At 39.6% G+C, this 21,317-nt stretch overlaps 2 protein-coding genes across 9 annotated transcripts in view; one reads left to right on the top strand and one right to left on the bottom strand.

The window, feature by feature from the left end:
• The window catches only part of LOC121890697 (chemokine-like protein TAFA-2), a 74,786-nt gene extending 68,773 nt beyond the window's left edge, over positions 1-6,013 (top strand). For 6 of the 7 annotated variants that reach the window (XM_042403189.1, XM_042403192.1, XM_042403191.1 and 3 more), the window contains one exon: positions 4,849-6,013. The gene's annotated coding sequence lies outside the window, so the exon portion shown is untranslated. The remainder of the gene's footprint in view (positions 1-4,848) is intronic. The other variant, XR_006093882.1, reaches the window with a different exon arrangement.
• LOC121890696 overlaps positions 1-21,317 on the bottom strand; it is a 100,059-nt gene that overhangs the window by 60,187 nt on the left and 18,555 nt on the right. The window contains exons 7-8 of one of the 2 annotated variants that reach the window (XM_042403185.1): positions 17,269-17,486; positions 16,509-17,172 (exon numbers count right to left, since the gene is read on the bottom strand). In XM_042403185.1, the coding sequence (XP_042259119.1) occupies positions 17,119-17,172; positions 17,269-17,486 (272 nt within the window). In that variant the 3' untranslated portion in view covers positions 16,509-17,118. Of the gene's footprint in view, positions 1-16,508; positions 17,173-17,268; positions 17,487-21,317 lie in introns of those variants that run through there. The other variant, XM_042403184.1, reaches the window with a different exon arrangement.

Genomic DNA, 21,317 nt, shown 5'->3' on the forward strand with positions numbered 1-21,317 from the left:
AGAGGTTTAACTAGGAGTTTTAAACTCCTGAAATTGACATGATGCAATCAGCGAGATCAATTCTCTTGAGGAGAGTCACTCTCTATTGGTCTTGTTGAACAATAAAAACAGTCTATTTGCAGTTTTAGAGTGATGTTTCTCTTCCTTCACAAATTATCTTTTGCTGACCACAGACAGCGGCTAGCAGACCAGACAACAGCAAAAAAGTTTCATTTCAGCTGTTACAAAGTAAGGGCCCTATCTTACGCCCGGCGCAGAGCGGCACTAAGCGCAAGTCTCTTTGCTATTTTAAGACCGATGCAGTTGTCATTTTCCCGTCCAGCGCCCACGTTAAAATAGCAATGGCTCTTGCGCCCATCAGTGCGCCCATGGAAGTGTTGGTCTAAAAGTAAGGTGTGGTCAGAAGCATTGCTATCTTGAGGCAGCAGAGAGCGATTGCGCTATTGACCAACAAAAACATGGTCTAAAGTCAATGGCGCAATGTTTCACTGTTATTTTAAGGGCGCATTATCAGGACAGTAATATGCACCTACACAGGTGGGTGCACAACATACACTCTGCTTGTTACACACACAGGACACGCAGCAGCGCACAAACATGCAAAAAGTAACAAATAAAAGGATTACAATGTGAAAGATTATTAATGTGTATATTAATATACTTTAAAAAAGTCATAATGCTTAGTCATAATATTTATCAGAATTAACTAATCGCAGTAATGATGGATTAAATTGTTTAATTATTTGACCAAATCGTGGCAATACACGGAGGTGTTTAAACAGGTGGACAACAACGGATCAGACACAGATCGACTTTCCTGCTGCATCAATACATGATGACATGAGGAAATAAATGAAGTGAAAACAATGATTAAACTAATGAAAAAAAATAAATCTGCACAGCTTCTCGCTGCTTCCAGCAGCAGGATCAGAACCTTGGAGAGCTGATCAAGTCCTGATAATTGTGTTGATGATTCTTTACATGATTGAAATGAATTATTTAATTTTTGAACAATATTTAACAAATATTCTTTAACATTTTTGAGAGTACAGTGATCAGATTTCCATACTTTCAGCAAGTAAAACCCTGCTGATTTGACCTGTTACTTCATGACTGAACAAAACGATTTTACAGAAACCAAAGCTGTAATTAAAAAAATAAACCTTTTCAAAAACTAAACAAAGATAAATTTGCAACAAATGAATGAACAGGATCTTCCACTGGTGGTCTGTGGCTGACCATGGGAGGGTCCAGGAGCAGCAGAGGCCAGTGTGCTCGTTATGGATCATGCTCTTTCCCTTTGCGCACGAGCAGATCTATTGCCTCTGCAGAGAAGCGCTCCTTCTTACTACTTGGCAAATGCGCCATCATAATAGCAATCCGCCAAGGTGCAAGCGCACCTGGCTCTTAAAGGGAATGGGAGATGACACTCTGATTGGTTTATTGCATGTTACGCCGAAAACACACCCATGATTAATTACGAGACTATGGACAACCCCTTTGAACCATGTGCCTGGTGCATCGACCATTTTTCCGCCGTTAAAATAGCAAAAGTGGATTTGGACACACCCTAAATGCAATTACGCCATGCGCTTCAGACCATGCGCTTTAAATCGTTAAAATAGGGCCCTAAATCTGCTGCCAGTGATGTTTGTTGTAATTGGCAGCAAAGGTGACAGTCAGCGCTGGCTAAAAATGACAAGCCTGCTATCCAAATGTTCGTCTTCATCTATATTTGCAAGAAAAAAAAAGAACATAACATAAGATGAAAAGTTCAATGATCGGGATATGAAGTGGAGCTGGCTATCAGAATCTTGGTATGAACCTGCCTGTTGAGAGACTATATTTAGTCAGCTGGTGTCACCAGAGGACTTCTGAGATGTGAATCCGTTAAACTTTCAAAAAAAAAGTGTTATCTCTTGTTGCCACTTAGGGCAGCCGAGGTGGAAAGTTTCCCAGAGCAAATCCACTGCAAATATTCAGTGACAACAGCTCAAATGATCCCAGTGCTATGACTGAAAGCACTTTTTTCTTGTGGGTGTTTGTAGCAGATGCAGGTTTTGCCGTCGCAGTAATAAGTAGGCCTGATAAATGAATACTGAATGTTTTTTTCTCCTACTAGCCTATCTACTCTTTGATGCTAATCTGCTGAATCCATACACAACCATTCAAATGAATGGGGAGTGACATATCGCCAACGTATTTCATAAGTTTTGATTTGTGATGTTTTCTGTTGATATGAGAAATATGAGATTCTCGCCTAAAAATCTGGCCTAGTGCAGCTTTGAAATGGTCATACTACTATATGAAAATCCCAGCCTTGGTAGTTACAACGCAAAACATATTGCTGAGAAGGACACAGCGGTGTGCCAATTACACGGCTGAATTACACAAACACAAGCCTGTGCACCTGCTGTGTTAAATCTTTCAGCCAACCTTACTTCAGGCACTAAATGGAAATGCATCCTTTGCCAGTTAAATTAGCACTTGTCAGCCACCAATTCAACAAACGCAACACCCACTGAAGACTTAGTTTTCCTCTCAGTATTTTTAGCATTGTTTCAGACAGTCACTCAAATACTGTTAATGATTTTCCTCCCCTCCTGAAGTGAGACATGGTGTAGATCAATCTCTGAAGACATTTTCTCTTCTGACAAGGAGCAGCCTCGCTGTTTGTCTTTTCAGTGTGGAATTATTCTCAAATTAGTGCCACATTAATCACAGTGACAGCTCAGAATGTGAATGACTCTGTAAAGTGAAGAATTTATTGCAGCCTGCTCAGCGACCAGTAAAGTGCTGCAACAAGTTAAATTTATGGAAACTCTTTACCCTGTGTTTGATATGATTATATGGGTTCTCTTGTCAATTGATGGCCTGATGATTTTTGGATTGTTTTGCATTACTGCATAATTGAGGATGATTTATATGACACTGTGCAGTGCCACGCTGCTGCTTTGGACTGTTCTGTGTCAAACAACCTATTTGTGAATTAATCTAACCAGGCTGTCAGAGCTGTCTGTTTCTTATCAAAAGTTCAACATCAATAATGGATCCTTACAAGTTTGGCGACGGCTTCCCGCAGTCCGTCAAAGCTACGTGGCGGCTGACAGAGGGTTGGAGTCGATAGCGGATGTTGTTATGAAGGTTGTTCCTCGAGAGTCTTTTCCAGAATGTACTTTTTGGAGGAGCAGAGGAGCTGCCAGTCAGCCACTGGGCTTCATGACAGGCAATTTAATCTCAAGGAGTATGGAGGTCTTCAGAGTATCTGACAGCATCAAACTCAGAGAGAAAAAACCTCAGTCTGGAGCACAAACCCAATTCACCAGCATCCTTTATCCTAAATGCTGTGTAAAATTCTCACAGATGAATGTGCTGATACCTCAGGCCAACGTAGGTCTTTCATTAAGTACTGGAGTGACACCGACTCTAAATTAATTTTCCAAAACCACCAAACTACATTGAGGTGTTTGTAAAGGAGTTGATGCTGTTGAAAAGTCTTGTTATTTGTAGTTTTTGTTCATTTCCAATCAATTAGGATGATGTAGAAATCATTGACAGGTTGACAGTAAAAACTTAAGTAAAGACTCTAAACTTGGCTCCAAGTCTTCATGACTAAATCAGTAACAATCAAAGTTAAAATTAGTGTCATTGCTAATATATTTAAGTTAAGTTTAACACTTGCAAACTCAGCTAATCTGCTTCAGCAGGACTGTGTGTGCATGGTTTGATCACATTTGATTGACAGGGCATCCAGTTCAAACCATTTTGAAAAGTAATGACAAATAGACAATTGTCTCTCCCATCTCTTGTGAAATAACCAAAACTGTAGAAGTACCTGAGAAGTGATTGAGAGAGTTGGGTTTTTAGGGCCTGCGGTCAGTCATTACACAGCAAGATGTTGATAACAAATGTTCTTACTTTCATTTATGTTGATTGGTGTGAACATTCATGCTCTCCAGAGGATGAACCCCAATGCTTTTGGTGACCCTTGACCTTTCCTTAAGCACCACCATCAGACTCAAATTTATACTTGCTCTCAAGAAATATCAAAATCTAATTGCAGATTGTCAAAATTTAGCACTTTCATACTCCCAGTGGATGAACCATTTTCAGTTTGGCCACATTATACATGGTCCTGTAGCGCCACCTACAGGTCACTAGGTCAACTTGATGCACAAGATATTTAATAAGGAGATTGTCATCATATTTGTGGGGCACATTCATATTTCCAGTGGGATGAACCCCTTCAATTTTAGTGACATAGCCTTTCATAACACCCAACGCAACAGACAGAAAAACTTTACATTTAAGTCCCATCACTGGTAAGGCTCTGCCAATAGCATAACGCTGTTTGTTTCATCCACTTCTACCGATATAACCTCTAAGGGCCACCAGTAGGGGGTTTTAGACTTTTGCTCTTATTTTTCCTTAGAAGATAATGAGTTTTCTCACAGTGGCAAACATGAAAAGTAAACTGCAAGAATGAAAAGAGGCTTCTGTGATGAATAATGCATCTGTTTCTGTAGATGCTTCGCCAACATCTTTGACATGTCAATCAGTGTGGGCGGGAGTCTCATGTCTTCTGTCTTGGATTTCTTTTGATAAAGTTAAGTTTTTATTATTGCCGGTCAAGCTCTTTTCTTTTTCTGTTCAGCCATAACATCTATCCCTGCTCAGTTATATTTGTGTTATAACGCTCAGACAAGGAGGAGGACATTTATAATATATACAATATGTGTGAAAATGATATCAAGTATTATTAAAACACACTAGAATATACCCAGTGTTGCTTGTTGCTGTAACTTTGATGGCTCTGATTTCATTCTAACTTGTTTTCTTTTGTCACAGGGGAATCAACAGTTCTTTGTTGGATCATCAAAGGAGAAGAGAGCAATGCAAAGGACCTTTCTGTAAATAAAGACTTCCTTTCTTCTGGACTGCAATTAATCTTTGGAAAACTCTGAATGCTTCTTCTTGAACTCTACAGACATCCAAAAAGAGGAGTAGATCCTACTGAGCACTTCTTTTTGAAAGACTCCATATGATTAGCCTTACCGGACAACAGGATTTACTCTCTGACATTGTACTGCTTGTAGTGGAATACAATGGTGAACTTTGCCTATATGTTTCTAGAGTGATATGTCCTTTACTGGGGATTTTTTTTTTCTTTCAACCAGGGTGACAGCAGGTCAGTATGTTGTAAGCATTGCAAACATTCAATACAAAATGAAGTGATTTTGTTTTATCAGTCAATTGTGACTTTCATCTCTAACAAAGTGTAGTTGCAAAGGTTCAAATATAGATGGAAATATGTAGTTGAGCAGCGGATATTCAGGGTGGTTTTCAGAGAAATACACAACCACATCACAGCATCAATGCTTCATTCGCTCTGTGTGACTTAACACACAAAGTTTGATGTGATTATGCCAGAAAAACTAATTTGATTATTCAGTTTGAATCCCAGCATATATTACATATTATATGTCTCCCCTGACAGTTTTTTTTTATAAGCGAATAGACATATGAATTCAAAAATAACCTAGAGGTGAGAATAGATATGGATAAAAGATATGTTCATATGCCAGAATGCAACATCATCTCAATATTACTCATATCTCATAACTACAAAAGAGATGCAGTACAATGTCAAAACAAGTGAAACTACCAGCTGTTAGCAGACAGAAAGTTGGATCCAGTTGTGGTTTATTTTTCTTCAGAAAATCACTCTGCCATTTCCTACTGCTTCTGCCAATTTGTTTTTTTGTTTGTTTGTTTGTTTATTTGTTTGTTTTTTTCAATCCCAGCTCTGGAGTTCAGATCTGACCAACCTGACAACAGGCGTGTAAATTAAACACACAGCATCTGGTCGCTGGCTGGGTGATGACAACAACGTTCCCAAAACTGTTTTCAACTCAAGTATGACTTGCTGATCACCTTTCAGTAGATATCGCTGACACTTCCTTCGTCTATGTAAGTGATGACAACAGTAATAAACTATGGTTGTGTAACTAAAGGTTTGTGTGTTTTAACCATCTGTATGCTAAGGACAACCATTTAAAAACAAATTAATGTTTCAGGCCCAAGAGTATATTGGTAGAATCAATAATGCAGTAGGTATAATGACAAAGTGATCAGGTTAGCAGGGACACTAAATCCAGTACCTTTATGAAGCCTATCAGGCTTTGTGTTAGTGAAGTGTTGATTCAGCTGGTAATTTTGGAGGCTTTACTTTGTTGTGGTGTTGGGTGGACTGATTTGTACTGAAAGGTGGTTCTGTCACAGGGATCGATCTTAACTCTCTAAAAAGGCAACATACAGGCAGAGAGTAGTCGTAGATGTTAATGATGGATGAATTAATTGTGCAGGCCTCACAAAGTGCAGATTAGTGCAACAAAAAAGGAAAAAATAAATAAACAAAACCATTTACAATAAGATATGTAATTCAGTAAAGCTGGAAGCTTCAAGTTTCCACATCACACTTGGATAACGTGGTTTAGCTATCTGAGGGTCATGCTAATCTAGCATCTTGAACAGAAGCAGCTGCTTGGTTAATGCAGGCTGAGAGCTGAGTGTCAGCCAGCAGGACTCTAATTACACGTGCTTCCAACAAAATCAACACAAAAGTGATGAACTGTATAAGCGACACTCCCCTGCTTTGAGTATAAATGTATTTTAGTGGTGGTAGTAAATGAACTGATACAGTTGGAGCGACAGTATTTGTGCATCTGTTGCAGCTGAGCAGCTGTTTCCAGCAGCTGGACAAACGTTAGCTACAGTGAACACACACATCATTCCCTCATGTAGATCAGGTATGAAGGTTATTTCATATTAAAGCAGACAGACTGAAGGAGAGATTTTGGGGGAGATTGGGGTAACATGTTTTATATTTATTCAATAGCAGTACAGGTTAGTTACGATAAAAGGCTACAACAATTTTGATTCAATGTTTATTAATTGTTAGATATGTCCAACACATTTAGTCTGATCTAATTATGTCCTCTAGTGTCCTCTAAGCCAGTTGATGAATAGATGGCGTTAGATGGGAGCTCCGCAATTTTAAATAAAGTCATTATTTTGTGTTATTTAGTTTCTCATTCAAGTAACTTGGTGTTTACTTGATCTGTTCTTTTAACTCTTAATATACCCCATTCTGATTTTGTGTTGAACATAGGTCATGTCAGGGGTTAAAACGGTTTTATAATGGAAAGATGTCCAACATATTTCATAAATTATTGATTAACTGATAATCGATTGTTAAGGCGGTGGTATCCCTACTGCCAGCTAATGTCAATCAAACAAGCCTCTGACACACCTCTCCAGCCGACTGAGACAAAAAGGAACATTTCTGATATTTTTCTAAAGATATTTCTTCATTCAAATTAAAATGTGATTTCAGTTGGACTTTAACTGGTGGTTAGACTATTCACTTTTACTACTGAATGGTTCTAATGCCACACAACATTTTTTGGTTTTCTACTTCTACCCAGGCTTTTATAGTACTTCTACTTTTTCCTGTGCAGAGCCAGTTTTTCAGAAGAGCTCCATGATGAAGTCAGTCTTGGTTGATATGAGATTTTTGATAGAAATGTAATCTCTTGGGATCAGAACCACAGTGCCTATAATATATTTTGGTGAGCATATGATGGTTGTAATATCGGTGGTAAGAAATTAAATTAAATACAAGGAAGGGGCAGAGGTTGAATGGATTTTTTAAGGATTCAGTTTCATTATGTTTGTTAGCTGACACAGTTCAGACTATATCAAAATCCTTAATAAGTTCATGGTTCACGATGACACTGTCTCACCTACAGATTTCCCAATATTGCACATAATTTTGTTGCCTAGATGAGATCTTCTTAAATGTTTAGCCGAGGACCCCAGTGAGAAATTAGATTTCCTTGCTCTGGGAAACAGTCTTATTAAAAATTCTCATATCCTCGTCATAAAGGGACCTACCAGCAACACGCCTGTAAGTCAATTTGGATATCAACCCACAGTTTAAGAAGTGCTGCTCCAGATTACTGTTGAGGATTTTCCACACTTTGTTGCAATGCTGACACCTCTCAATTTTCACTTCTCTTTTGGGAAATTACAAAAAAAAAAATAAAAAAAAATTCCACAACAGCAGAAATAGTGTAATCAGGGGGTTATTCAGCTGCACAGAGAAATGGGACATTTAGAAATAAAGGACCCGACAACTTTTTCATGTATTTATCATTTTGCAACATGCCCTCTGCGCTTGCTGTAGACACTGTTGCTTGTCTCTGCCTGTCAAACATAGTTACACTGAATGACTCTGTTTCCCAGCCTGCTATCCCTTTCCAAACAGCCAGTCTGTGAAATGTGCTACACAAGAAACGGAAGACAAGTGCCGCCTTGAGCATCTCTCTCATGTTTTACAGCGTCTAGCAGAGGAGTGAGCGCCTCTCTCAAACATCAACCTCTGTCCGCCTTTACAGAAAGCATCCATTGGCAAAACTGCAAACACAAAACTCTCTCCACGAATCAAAAGGCCGTGAAACTGCTGGCCTTGGTGTGTCAAAACAGTTTGACATTTCCAGGGTCAATGCCAGACTCCCTGTTGGTAACTGAGTCAGTTTGGAGGAGCCGGAGGAGTGTCCGGGGGTGGGGGAGCTGCAAATACAGAAAACCTTGCTTTCAAAGCTTTGATTTCTTTCAAAAGATCCAAATGAAGTAAAGGCAGGCAATTCTCTCTCTTTTTTTTTTCTTTTTTGCTGCAGTCATTACAAGAGCACATCAAAGGAATCTCCCCCTCTCACCATATGCTGTATAGTTTCATAATCTAATGAGGGTTTTGTAATTACACAGTCCACCAGGGGAATGGAGCTCATCGATTCTCTGGGAAAAGAAATTTCATTACAGACCCACTGTAAACCGTTGATGCTATCAACAGTTTTGTACTTTAATTTCATGTAATTGTTTTACATAACAAAAGGACCTGCCACAATTACATGTTACAGAGTGAACTACAGATATGAATGTAAATCACACGCTGATGATGGAATTTGCAGGACAGATGAAATATGTTGAAAAGTGAATGTCGCTTGTTAAGGTGCCAACATACTGTACAGGAAATATTTCATCTGATCATGTAATTTGTTTTCCTGGTGCAACACAATAGGCTGTATGACATTTCAATATATGCGTGATACACAACTAATGAATGCTGCAATTTTTTATGATTTCGCCTCAGAACCAGCAATAGGAAATCCTCTGATGCATTCATCAAGCCAGCAAATGACAAATGAGACTCACCAGACACCTGGTGTAGTGGAATTATTTTTACGTTTCTGTGGGTATAATGAAGGCTATAGCTGTTAGAAGTGTTGATTTGCAGTAGCCTTCTCTCTGCTGTGTGTTGAAATCCTTTTAAGTAAAGCCTGGGAACTCCAGTCTGAAACTTTACTTTGTCTCAGCTGTGAAACCTACATCTGTTCGTGACTTGAATGCAAACAAACAGCAGCTTGTGAATTTCTTCTATATATCTAGAAAAGTTCACAAAAGTTAAATGATATTGAATTTTCACCCATCAGAGTAACCAGTTCTATTTGGTCTTCATCTAAACTCAGATGGCCACAACTACAACCCAGTGATCTGCACTCTCCTCTCGCATCTTGGATCAGGCTTAAACTAACCTAAACTTGAGTTTGGGTGCCCCGGTAGTTTACTGGTTAAGCATGCCACATAACTACGTCAATGTCACCGACTTGTTGCATGTCATACCCCTCTGTCTAAACCTAGTTCATGTCTCTCTGCACTTTTGCCTATCAAATAAAGGAAAAAACATGCTAAAAAATAATCTTGAAAAACAAAACAAATCTTGAGTTGGTGGACAACCTCACTTATTAAGTCAGCCTCATCAGCAAAGACAGTGTGACACAGAAAGAAATCAAAGGAAGATTGGGGAAAGCCCAAAGTACATTTTCCCAACTCAGCAACATCTTAACATCCAAACAATACAGCTCAGAAACAAAAGTCCATCTATATAACAGCAACATCAAGTCCATCCTAATGTACTGTTCCGAATGTGAGCGGGAAATTGAGGGATGCCTGAGAAGGCTATATGGTTATAATTTTAAGTAAGTATTTTAAGTAAGTGAGCTGTGGCAAATGTGTTAGCACACAATTGCATATTTGCACATCCAGCAAACATGTACAGTAGCATTTATTAATATGAAGTTGTGTTTCTAGCCAGCAGCCGAATGAAAACCCAATATATACTCAATTTTTAGCTCAGTTTTAGTCTCCACCAACTACTGAAAACAGCTTCCTGCTGTGGCTTGAGACAAGGTTGAAAAAACGAAACAATGAGCTGAAAGTCACTAAAACACCCCATAGAGCTGAACGGAAATGTTAACATGAAAATAACTTACTGATTTATACAGCTTTTATCACTACAATTGTATTTTTTTAGTTATATTTGAGATTTTTAATTGCAGTTAAATTTTCCAAACACTGTGAAAACTGAAGTTCCTTGCCTTCATCAACTGTATATAAACTCAACCCATGAAATTATTTGCTACTCTGTCTTCTCTAATCTGTCTTAAACACAGTTGAGGATGTTATAGATCAGTGTACAGGGGACAAACCAGTTGTTTAGGTAAAACTATTGTAAAGGTTGTGTTGTGAAAAAGTCAATTACCACACACCCACAAACTCCCAGACGATTCCATTATATCTTAAACTCCTGTAGGACTTTGTATATGAGTAGTGCAAATGAATATGATGTAGATGTCTGCTTTCATTATTGTACTTTTGTTATAAAACAAATGGTTACATTAAATTACAGCTTTGATAATGAATTCTTAATATGCTACATCACCCACCTTGCAAATCAGCATACTCAGATTATTGCACTCGCTTTATACATTGTGATTACTTCTGACAGGTGCAGTGGGTTTATGTGGGCTTGAAGATGATTTTCACTATTTGGTTTTTCTGAGATATCGAACAAAAGTTTGAGCTTTTGCTTTAAGTGGTTTCAGTATGTTGATCTGTGCTTGGTTTATTTTTGTTTCTCTTTTTGATGTGAGTGCTCATTATTGTTTATGCACTGCATTTCCCACAAATCACCTGTCAAACAAACAGTGTGGACGGGGCTTCCCGTCACTTAAAATCATTCCTTTAAATGAATCTCTGCTACGTGTTGTGGCAGCCGGGCACATGGTACTGTAGCTGTGAAAAGCTGAAATGGAAAAATAAAATGCTCAGAATAAATATGAGGCATGGCTGCTATTACTCTATTTAATCAACAGGTGCTGTAGTTTCATCCAACAAATGTAATTGCCTAAAGACGTGTTCACCATACTGATGATTTCCAAGCACACTGTTGTAAAGGAAACTTTTCAGTTAGACCACATGCATTGGTAAGCGCTGCTTAAATGATGAAACCCCCCTGAGGACATTCATATAGGTGCTACAGTGATGCATCGCTGTTGTACCCATTAATGTCATTAAGACTGCCCTCAGGGGTGTTATCGCTATATTTAGTTATCGGAAATTTGATGAGGAATAGATCCTAGAGCACGTACACCAACCAAAGCTGACGTTATAAACAGTATCTGGTCCTTCTCACGCCAATAAAATGGAGACATCTCTAATTAGCACAAAGATGGATTACGCCTGTTTGGCATGTTCCCCTGAGCTCGGTGAAACATCCCTCACAGTGCAGGCTTGGATTACGTGTGGATAAGACAAAGGAAGCGGGAGGGATGCATCCCGGTTATACTGTAGATGCAACGCTTTACTTCCTGTGGCTCTGTGTCAATATACATCCCCTGCCCTGCTTAATATATCATCACAACAACCTCTGATCTCAAACATCCAAGGGAACGGCTATAAATAATTAAAGGTTACAACATGGGTCATATTATTCCTAAAGTGGCTTAGATCAGAGAATGCACCGGCTTCGCTACAACAACCAAGTCCAACAAGGAAATAAAAATGGTCAGACGATCATGCAACAAACACCAATTAAACCAGAATATCAAAAGTGATTGCACCTTTAAAAGCTACTTGCATCTGTATACCATCAATAGCACAAAGTGAAGTGGCATAAAAGGATTCAAACCCCAACCCCCATGTCTTTGCAATCTTGTACGTTTATCCAAAAACTTAATTACTGCTGGCTCATGAACTGCCGCATATCTCCCAAAATTTTAATCTTTGCAGTTTGCAGCTTTGCTGGGAATTGCCTTGTTGGACCCCAAGCCAATCAATTCGTCTTTCACCTTTTTAAAAACCCCATTGGAAACCAAATAGTTAACATAAATTACATGAAGGCAGCAAGTACAAGAAAACAAGACCTTACTTTTTCCACCCATACCTGACCTATGACCTCCAGATTTTGCTGGTGATTTAAAAATATTCTTTCAAATTGAACTATCCTCTGAAATAATGAAATGCTCCAATGCATAATGTAGATTCAGCTCTTACAGTCAATCACAATCACAAAATTTAGAGGACAATCAACTGACATGAAGGCAAAAAGTAGGAAGTTGTAGCACTATTATTGCTAATTCTATACTCACCGATTCATATCAGCACCAGTTTTGTGAAAAAAAAAAAAGTTAAACCTTTGCTTTCAGAGAAGTGAACAGCTTTGCATTGTGCTCCAGTGAGGTTTAGCGACCAAATTAAAGAGGTATGGATACAATGAACACTGAGGCATCTGGCGCTGCATAATGTCTGTAGAAATAATTTTTCCTCAAAGCCGTCTCCTCATTGTCTGCCCGCAGACAGAAATTTCTGATTCTATTGTGAAGCTAAAAATTGGTTGAAAATTGGTAAAAGCAAGAGCAAATTAGATGCTGCTGAGCATTACATCCACTACAACAAAGCAGACAAATGGATGGCATTAATGATTTGAGTGAGCCATCAGTGTCATCAAACGTACCTGTGTGTGGAAAGGCAGACAGCCGCTAGATAAAGTGCAGTCTCTGATAGTCATTTGCTTGGCCATTGTGTCTACCATCACTGCTACAGTTTTATTATCTGGGCAGCCTGGGATGAATTTGTGATCATAAAACCAGGCTTGTGACAACAATAGCGAGAGGAGATTGACAATAACAAAATAACACGTGAGTGAGAAAACACAGGCTTTCCATAAAAGCAAGTCATTTCAATAACTGTCAGATTTCTGGCGGAACGTCAGAACTGAACGAATGTGTCTTTTGTCAATTTTGTCAGCATCTTTGTTTCCTGACAGTGTCTTTATCTGACTGATCCAAACATGTCGTCTAGGAATGGCTTCGTATTCATCCAGCCCCGGGTGAGATATATTCTCCCAGTATGACTTGCCACTGTATCTGCCCGGCTACAGAATAATAATAGAGTTTCTCCCTCTATTCCCTTGTGGTTGATTTTCTTATTTAACTCATTCAATTATGAGGAATAAAATATGGTATTAGATATTTTCAAAGCTCTTTTTCCTCTGTGCACAATCCATTTTATTCCTTACAATTTCACGCTTTGTGGAATTTTCTAGTCACAAGTTAATTAATCAGGTAGAGACGGTGGGGTTACTGCATCTCAGGACTAAATGACCCATATTTAGTACAAAGAAAAACCTCACTCTAAGGTATCTGAAGAAGAAAAGCTATCCCCCACCCAGCACTGGAGGCCTGGCCCTTAGTGTTCAGCAACAGTGGTCCCTGTTTCATCTTAGGGCCACTTTTAACGAGATAAACCCTCTACTGACAGTGACCTGAGATGAAAGTAGGAGACACAAAGCCGGCGAGAGTTCAGGGAAAGTTCTTGAACGTACTGCTTACCCACCCACTCACCCCGCCTAAACCCCTCTCAACCCCAGTCCTGGTGCTGCTGAGAGACTGAGATGGGAGGGAAGTGGGCAGGGTGGCGGAGTGCGGCGGTGGACTAGAAAAGTTCCTTTGCCTCTATTACAACTTTGTTGTTGATCCCACAAGGAGGCCTCGCTAGGTGCTAAAGATGCCGGGATTGACGGCTCTAATCTCGTCGACTCTCTCCGTCTCGCTCGAACTTGGCCTCTTCTTTTGTTCTTTAAGCCCCAGATTCTCTTGTTTCTACAACTCTATTTGGACGCAAGGCTGGTTTCTGCAGGGGGGAGGGGAGAAGGATGCTGCTGCAGGAACCGCAGAAGCGTAACAGAGGTTGCTGCCACGGTTGAGGCACAGGTTCAACATCCTCTAAAGAGACAAACTGGTGTGAGTCCACCAGCTGATCCATGTGAATGACTGGGATTTTGATTAGTTATTTTCACAGACCTGACATCACAAAACAAACAGTATAAATGAAAACATCTTACCATAAGATCAATATATTTATTATTTTGTTTATGGTTATATAAGTGGTAATTCGGTGGTTCTCAGTCTGGCTGTTTTTCATTCTGTCTAATCAGAGAATATATTACATCTGGGATGCAAGTGGAATGCAATCAACTACCTGCAGCGGCGGGTCAGAACAGCAGAGGCACTTTGGGATTTAGTGCATTAATAACATCTGGCCAGATGAAAACAAATTTGTTTTGGCTAACACTGGCATATTTTTATAAACGCAGTTTGTTTTATAGAAAAGCTTGTAAAAGTGCATTAAAGAAGTGATTCTAAAGATAACACTGTTGTCAAAAGCACAGTCCCCTTAAGTGTGTCTGAACTTTTTCTCCGGTCTTTCTTTATTTAACAGCCAAGTATCAAGAGCAAGCATAACACACTAAGGGCCTCACCTGGATAGCACATATTGAGAATCATTTAAGCCGCTGGACCCCTGGCCATTTACTGTATTTTGAATTTAAACTGAGCAGCATAATAGGTTTATGGCTCTATCTGGTGAAAGACTGAATTATTTTGGTCTCTGCACTGACAATTCGCCTAAAAATGTAAATTCCTATTGAGCTTTGAAGGCAAAACAAGCTAAGATTTGTAGTCTAGTTTGGTGAGGCTAACGTCAGATTGAAGCCCAATGAAAAATCTAGGATCTAAGAGGAACATGCTAATTCTGTACCCTTGTTATCTGCTATAACCTAGGAAAATGCAGTGTAGCCACCCAGTTAGCTTGTTCGCTCAGAGAGCTCAAACTCACTATGCTAGCCTTAGCTCCACAGACGTGGCCATATTGAGTTGACTGACAGATTGCAAATTCAACTCTTTCATAGCATTCTTGTCTTTATAATACATTGCTAGTGTGCTGAAACACACCATACTTTTCCTATATTTACTAATTACTTTGTTGAGAACTACCATAATTAGCTAGCAGAAAACAGATCACCTTTTTTATTCCATGCATTCTCCTTCCTTGTCAAAACCTGGCGCCCACATTATCCACAATGCAATTCAACTAGATTCACTCAACTATACAGATTTGGGTGTGTTGTGGAGCAGCTAATATAACCTCGAGCTGCTAGCTACCAGAGATTAAGGAGCTGGTTACAGATGTTTGGCAAACTCACTTCTTTCTAACTTCACACCACCAGATTTTTTACATTTTCAAACTTGTAGTTTTCAGCCTCAACATATGCTTCACTTCATGCAGCTTCCTCTTTTCACCTATAAGGTTTGAATTAAATTTGGGAATATATCAGACTTTAAAACTCAATCCGGCACATGTATTCATGCCATTTTGTCCAAAGAACATGGAAGTACACGTGTCATTTTTTATGAATTAGACACAACCAGATTGAAGGTGACTGATGTCAGCAAGAACGTGTACTCTAGTGAGACCATGTTTGATATTAGTTATACTGAGTAACACGGCAGCTCCTCATTAACAGTGTTTGAGGAGTTGGACAACAGGGTTGCTAATGAATATGTCCCCTGCTGCTCAAACCAACATACGGAGGAATGACATTAAATCCCGACCCCCTTTTACTAACCCTTTGTTCGCTGTCTATTCATGACTGCGTGAAGCCATGGGATTTATTTAGAGGCACAGCTTTCCAGCATTGATTCCCTCACTCCAGCAGTCAGCCTGTTTGTTTTGCAGACAGAAGCCTTGGCGAGCAGCGGCGCTCAAGTGGACACCAGGCTACAACTGTGATACATTAATGACCGCTCATTTCCACAGCGCACCGGCTCTCTCATTGAGAGTGCTGCATTATAAGCACCTGTAAGCATCAGCCAAATGACAAGATATCCCCTTCTTCCACCCAAACACACACACACACACACACAATCAAACACACCACAACAGCTCAGTCAAAGGATTCAAACTAAATACAGCCACTGGAAATGCTCCTTATGATTCGCCATTTCAATATTATCAAAAGCCAACGTTGCCAGGATATATCCTACCCATCACAAAATGACCCAACCTGTGAAAATTAAAATAATGCTCCAGCTAATGAATCTTATGTATGTTTTGAACCTGCACTCACCTGCATGTATTCTGGGAAGCTGTGTTCAGACTTAGACCCTAGAATAACTTCTCTGAAGCACTACCCTTGACTGTTTTCTTAAGTTAAACCTGTTGGTCAAATTACACAGAAGGTTTTAGCAACTTCAGGGACAGCTGCAAAAAGTTACGGCTTTTATTCCTTACTTAATTTAGTAATTAAGGACATTGACGACTGATTTGCATGCTTGCTGTGCTGGATTTGTGGCATTAATTATTGCAGTACCACAATAAAAAAAAGTATGAACTGAGTGATGGGGCATCCTGATGGCCTAGGGGTTTAGCCATGTTATCACAACATACTGGATCTTTGTTGCATGTCTTCCCTCCTTTCTCGTCACTTCTCTTCTGGCACAAAAATGCCCCCAAACTACTTAAAAAAAACCCCAAAAATACCAAAAAAAAATGATTTACCGTAACTGACTGAGTTAGCTACAAGCAGTAGTGGTCTAGGTTGGATTATTAGTGTGTGGAGACCATGGCTGTGTCTAAAATCACATGATACTTCACATCAAACTTTACAGGTATAATATTGCACAACTGTAATTTTTTTTATAATAATTATTTGTAATTATCATAGTATCTAGCATTCTCTGAGTTATTCAGAGCCTACTTGTTATTTATTAATCAATAAGCAGTTAGTTCCTGATTTGTGCCTTACTGGATCATTGGTAATTTCCAGTTTTGTGAAGTGTTACAAGTGAGCCAGACCCTTATCCAGTAATCCCCTGTTCAGACTTGAGTGCAGGTCCTAATGATGTCCTGGGATGTCCAAACTTTCAGGACCTTTCCACAAGAATGACAAGACTGGATTACTTTATTGGCTTGCCTCTCTCATCTCTGCAGCACTCTCAGTTAAAACCAGAAGGCACACTGTCTTACCCTCCTCAGCATTTTGGAGAGAGGAAGGAATGGAGCCCACTGCTGGCTGGAGATGACTGTCAGAGCCTGACTGGAAGTGTTGGTGCAGCGGTGCTGTGTGTTATCTCTGTGATCGCGCCAGGGAACAGGAACTGTCTGGCCAAAGTCACAGATGGTGTTCGGAGCCGTTGGCGCTCTGCAGTCGCTGAGACTCAAGAAGCTCTCAGCTCTGGTGCTGTCTTTATTGTGATTAAAAGTAGAAGCAGACATCAGCAGTTTAGCACACAATATTACAACAGTGGTCAGGTACTTCAAAGCAGCCTCAGTGACTTTTTATGTTGACAGGCAATCAGAATTCCCTTCTTAACCTGGCTACTTAAAGCAGTCAATCAATATTTTTATACTTAAAATGGGTCGAATTGTTATGTGGACCGTGATATAAAAAAAATATATGGGCTAGTAGAGGCCCATTAAACCTACTACTAGGTTGTTATCACCCATTTATTTCAGTGAGCCTATGTTGATGGAGCCCAGTAAGCACAGAAGGCCTGTTATCAGGCATGTGCTGTCATGTGACTGTCAAGTTTCTTTCTATGTAAACAAACAAAAAAAGGCTTCCACTCCTTTTATTCTCAGTGAAAAATGCAATACTTTAAGATAATTTTGGCATTAAAATGCATTGTATTCTGAGAAGCTGTGTTCAGACATAGACCCTTGAACAACTTCTCTGAAGCACTACCCATGACTGTTTTCTTTAGTTAAACCTGTTGGTCAAATTACACAGAGGGTGTTTAGTTTGTCAGTTATTATGTGTTCTTTCCAAGTCAAGACCTTTCCAACAATGTATTTGGTTTAGCTCTACGACAAGTTCTGATTTTTGTCATTCCATGGATACAAGGCATTTCAGCCCTAGTTTCAGAGATATCTGAATATCTCAATATTGGCTCAATATATAAAATATATAAAATGAAGCTTTTTGTTTGTTTTTTTCTTTTTTACTGGAAATAGTGACCAAAATTAGTCACCTTTGAAGATTACAATACTGCTGCCAAATCTAGGGCATTACCACAGGTTTGGAGGAAGGCCTGAAGTGGTTGCGTTAGGGTTAGGGTAGAGATGTCAGATTCGGTTAATTTTACTTTCGACACCCATCAACTGGTAACTAACTGGTTAATTTTTAAGAAAAGTTGTGATGTAGCTTTTGATGGTGGGAGTTGTCTAGCAGTCAGTGGTCAGAGCTAGCTTTGCTGCCCGGGTTAGCTTGACTTTTAGCTCATCCTTCTTCTCCTCAAAGTCTTTTTCAATGTGTTTAGTCACAGTAGCATAACATATTTGTGCTTGAGATACCAGACTAGCTCTTTTAATCCTTTGCCCTCTACCACACTGATTGGTGCTAGTACCGTATTGGCCCAAATATAAGATGACCCTGATTATAAGACAACACCCCCTTTTCCAACAACTGCAACTGGAAAAATAACGTTAACATTACTTTTTGAATAAAACTTACATCATGGCATAGTTACATACTCACACACTTTCCTACCAGGCTCTTGGAAGCAGTCAAAAATAATTTTCTCCATCAGTTAGCATTTCTACAACAGCCTGTTTGTCTTTTTGTGTTGCTTATCATCTGTCACTGTGGTATTAGGCAGCTTGACATATTCCGTTTCATATTCCACTTTTTTTTTAACAGTCGACTCAGAGTCAGCACTTCAGACTGATGTAGACCAATGTATGGGGGTGACGTGCATTCTCATCTGTATGTACTGTATATCTCTCTATATTTACCTTGTTACATACATGTTCTTATAGGTCTAAATATTTTCTTCAATACAGCCTCCCGTGAAAAGTATTATTCATGTCTCCGCCCAGTTACTGCAGTTACAGTAAAATCAAGCACACATGCAGAGCAACTGCCCCACACTAAACTGATATAATAGCCTACATGAGTCTCATGTCTTACCTGTAAGATTTGTGTTTTAATTCCTTTTTTAATCATTTGTGACATGAAAATGTCAGATTATCACACAGTCAGAAGTAAAAAGTGTGCGCACTGGTACTAGTTCAATTATAAAATCCAAGCATAGCATAGAACGTCTCTTCTGCCAGCTGCTGACAGCGCTGTCAGCTGAAGAGTCGGTCACACTGGACAGTAGATGAGGCTGTACAGACGCTGGTACGGTTAAATGTATTGCATTTCACACCAGAGCTAAGAGCTTGGAGCAGGAAACAGTCAGTCCATTCCAATCCAGTTATGTATTGAGGTCATTTAGAGACAAGAATCTAAAAGTTTACAGCCTGTCATGCTGTCACCCTGTCTTACTCAGTGTATGACATGGCATGATAAGAAGAAAAAGACCCAGCGATTCAACAGACCTAACACGAGTTGACTGAGGGGCTTTTCGACTGATGCATCGACTCGGTGACTTTTAGGGGGCAGCTGTAATGGGCCACAACTTTACTGTTTTTTGGTCAGTGTCATCGTTCTCATCAAATTTGACTACTGGACTTACATTCATCAGGCGGCCAGAAAGATGACTCCAAATGAATGTTAATGTCTGCTAGTTGGCAGCTAGTAGGCTGCTTGTTGTGCTGTGCCCAAGTTGACATATTTGTGCAGTTTTACAAAATTAAGCTTAACATTAACAGATTTAACAACAGGGTAAACATTCTACTAAATATCCTTCAAGGAGTGCAGGGCTTGCTCTTACTCAGTTTTACCTGTTTGAATGAGTGATACTGATCATATTGCTAAGCAAAGCTAGCATGGCGAGCCTGTCTTGTCAAACCTATTTTTCTAACTAACTCAATTATATTATGACTTCCATGTTTAGGAAGAATACTCAAAATGTAAGTGGACAATTTAAAAGATTTGTTCATGTCTAATATAAATATTCTATCTTTCTTCTGTCATTAGTATTGTTATATTGTATATTCATTTTATCTAAAGGTCTGGAAAATATAAGGCGATTTTGTCAGGCCCCGTCTGACTCAAGAATCTCCTCTGCCCTGTGTTCAAAAGGATGCCATGTGCTAAAAACTGTTGAAAAGGACTAAAGCAAATCAAAAGCTTGTAATTTCGTGAATGTTCTGGAAACGCCACGGTTTCTCCGTCCTCTCTCAGTCGTCATGATCTCCATGTCTCCAGGGGTTTTCTTGTCTCTTTATCATACATACTGCCACTGCTAGGGACAGGGAGTCAAGAAGGTTCAATAGGGATGGTGGCACCTCACGGAAACCAATTATACACGGGCTCCGAAGCCTTCATTTCTGTGCCGGAGCTTTGAATGCTTTTGATATTCCATGATGAATTACCACGACCAAATGAGAAGGAGGGGGGGGGGAGGGGGGGACAAGAAAGCGAGAGAGCAAGAGACTGAAAAAGAAAATCCAGGAGGAATTCTTTGCCTTAACTCCCCCAGGGCATTCAGTGTGTTGGTGGAGTACTGTACGTTTCTCTGGCAAGCGTATCTCCTCTCTTCCACCCACGCGAGTCTCTCAAACCGAATGAAGTCCCAGCGGAGGAGTTCCTTCATCCAGCCAGAGTGTGCGTGCTCTTGTGTAGCACACCTCCTCTTAATTAAACAATGGCAAGCACTGAAAACGTTGTTTGACAGAGACTGTGGAAATTAACTTTGTCTGTGAAAAGGAAAATATAAAAAAATAAGCTGACGCTAATCTCACAGGATGTAAGTTCATTAAGCAGAGAAAGTTGGACCAGCTCTCTCTCGTCTTCAGGCTCATTGTGCCTTACATGTCACTTCTGGTTGGTTCGACAGTGTTCTGAGCAGTAGACATCATTTCAATGTGACTTCTTTGCCTTTGCTTTCAAGTAACCCAGGATCCTTTTGTCTATGTATACACCAGCTTATATTGAGCAGCAAATACATCATTATTCAAACAGCGCATAAATAGCTGTATACAGAGTCCTCTAGAGACAGCAAGCATCCGAACCAATGCCAATAAGAATTCTTTTTATCAGAATAATCAGCTTGGAACAAAAATCTGGGTCTAACTGCATATTTCTTTACTGCAACACTCACTGAGTGCATTTACATGCACACAAGATT

Source organism: Thunnus maccoyii, chromosome 23, assembly GCF_910596095.1.
Source record: "Thunnus maccoyii chromosome 23, fThuMac1.1, whole genome shotgun sequence".
In the NCBI taxonomy this organism is placed as follows: domain Eukaryota; kingdom Metazoa; phylum Chordata; class Actinopteri; order Scombriformes; family Scombridae; genus Thunnus; species Thunnus maccoyii.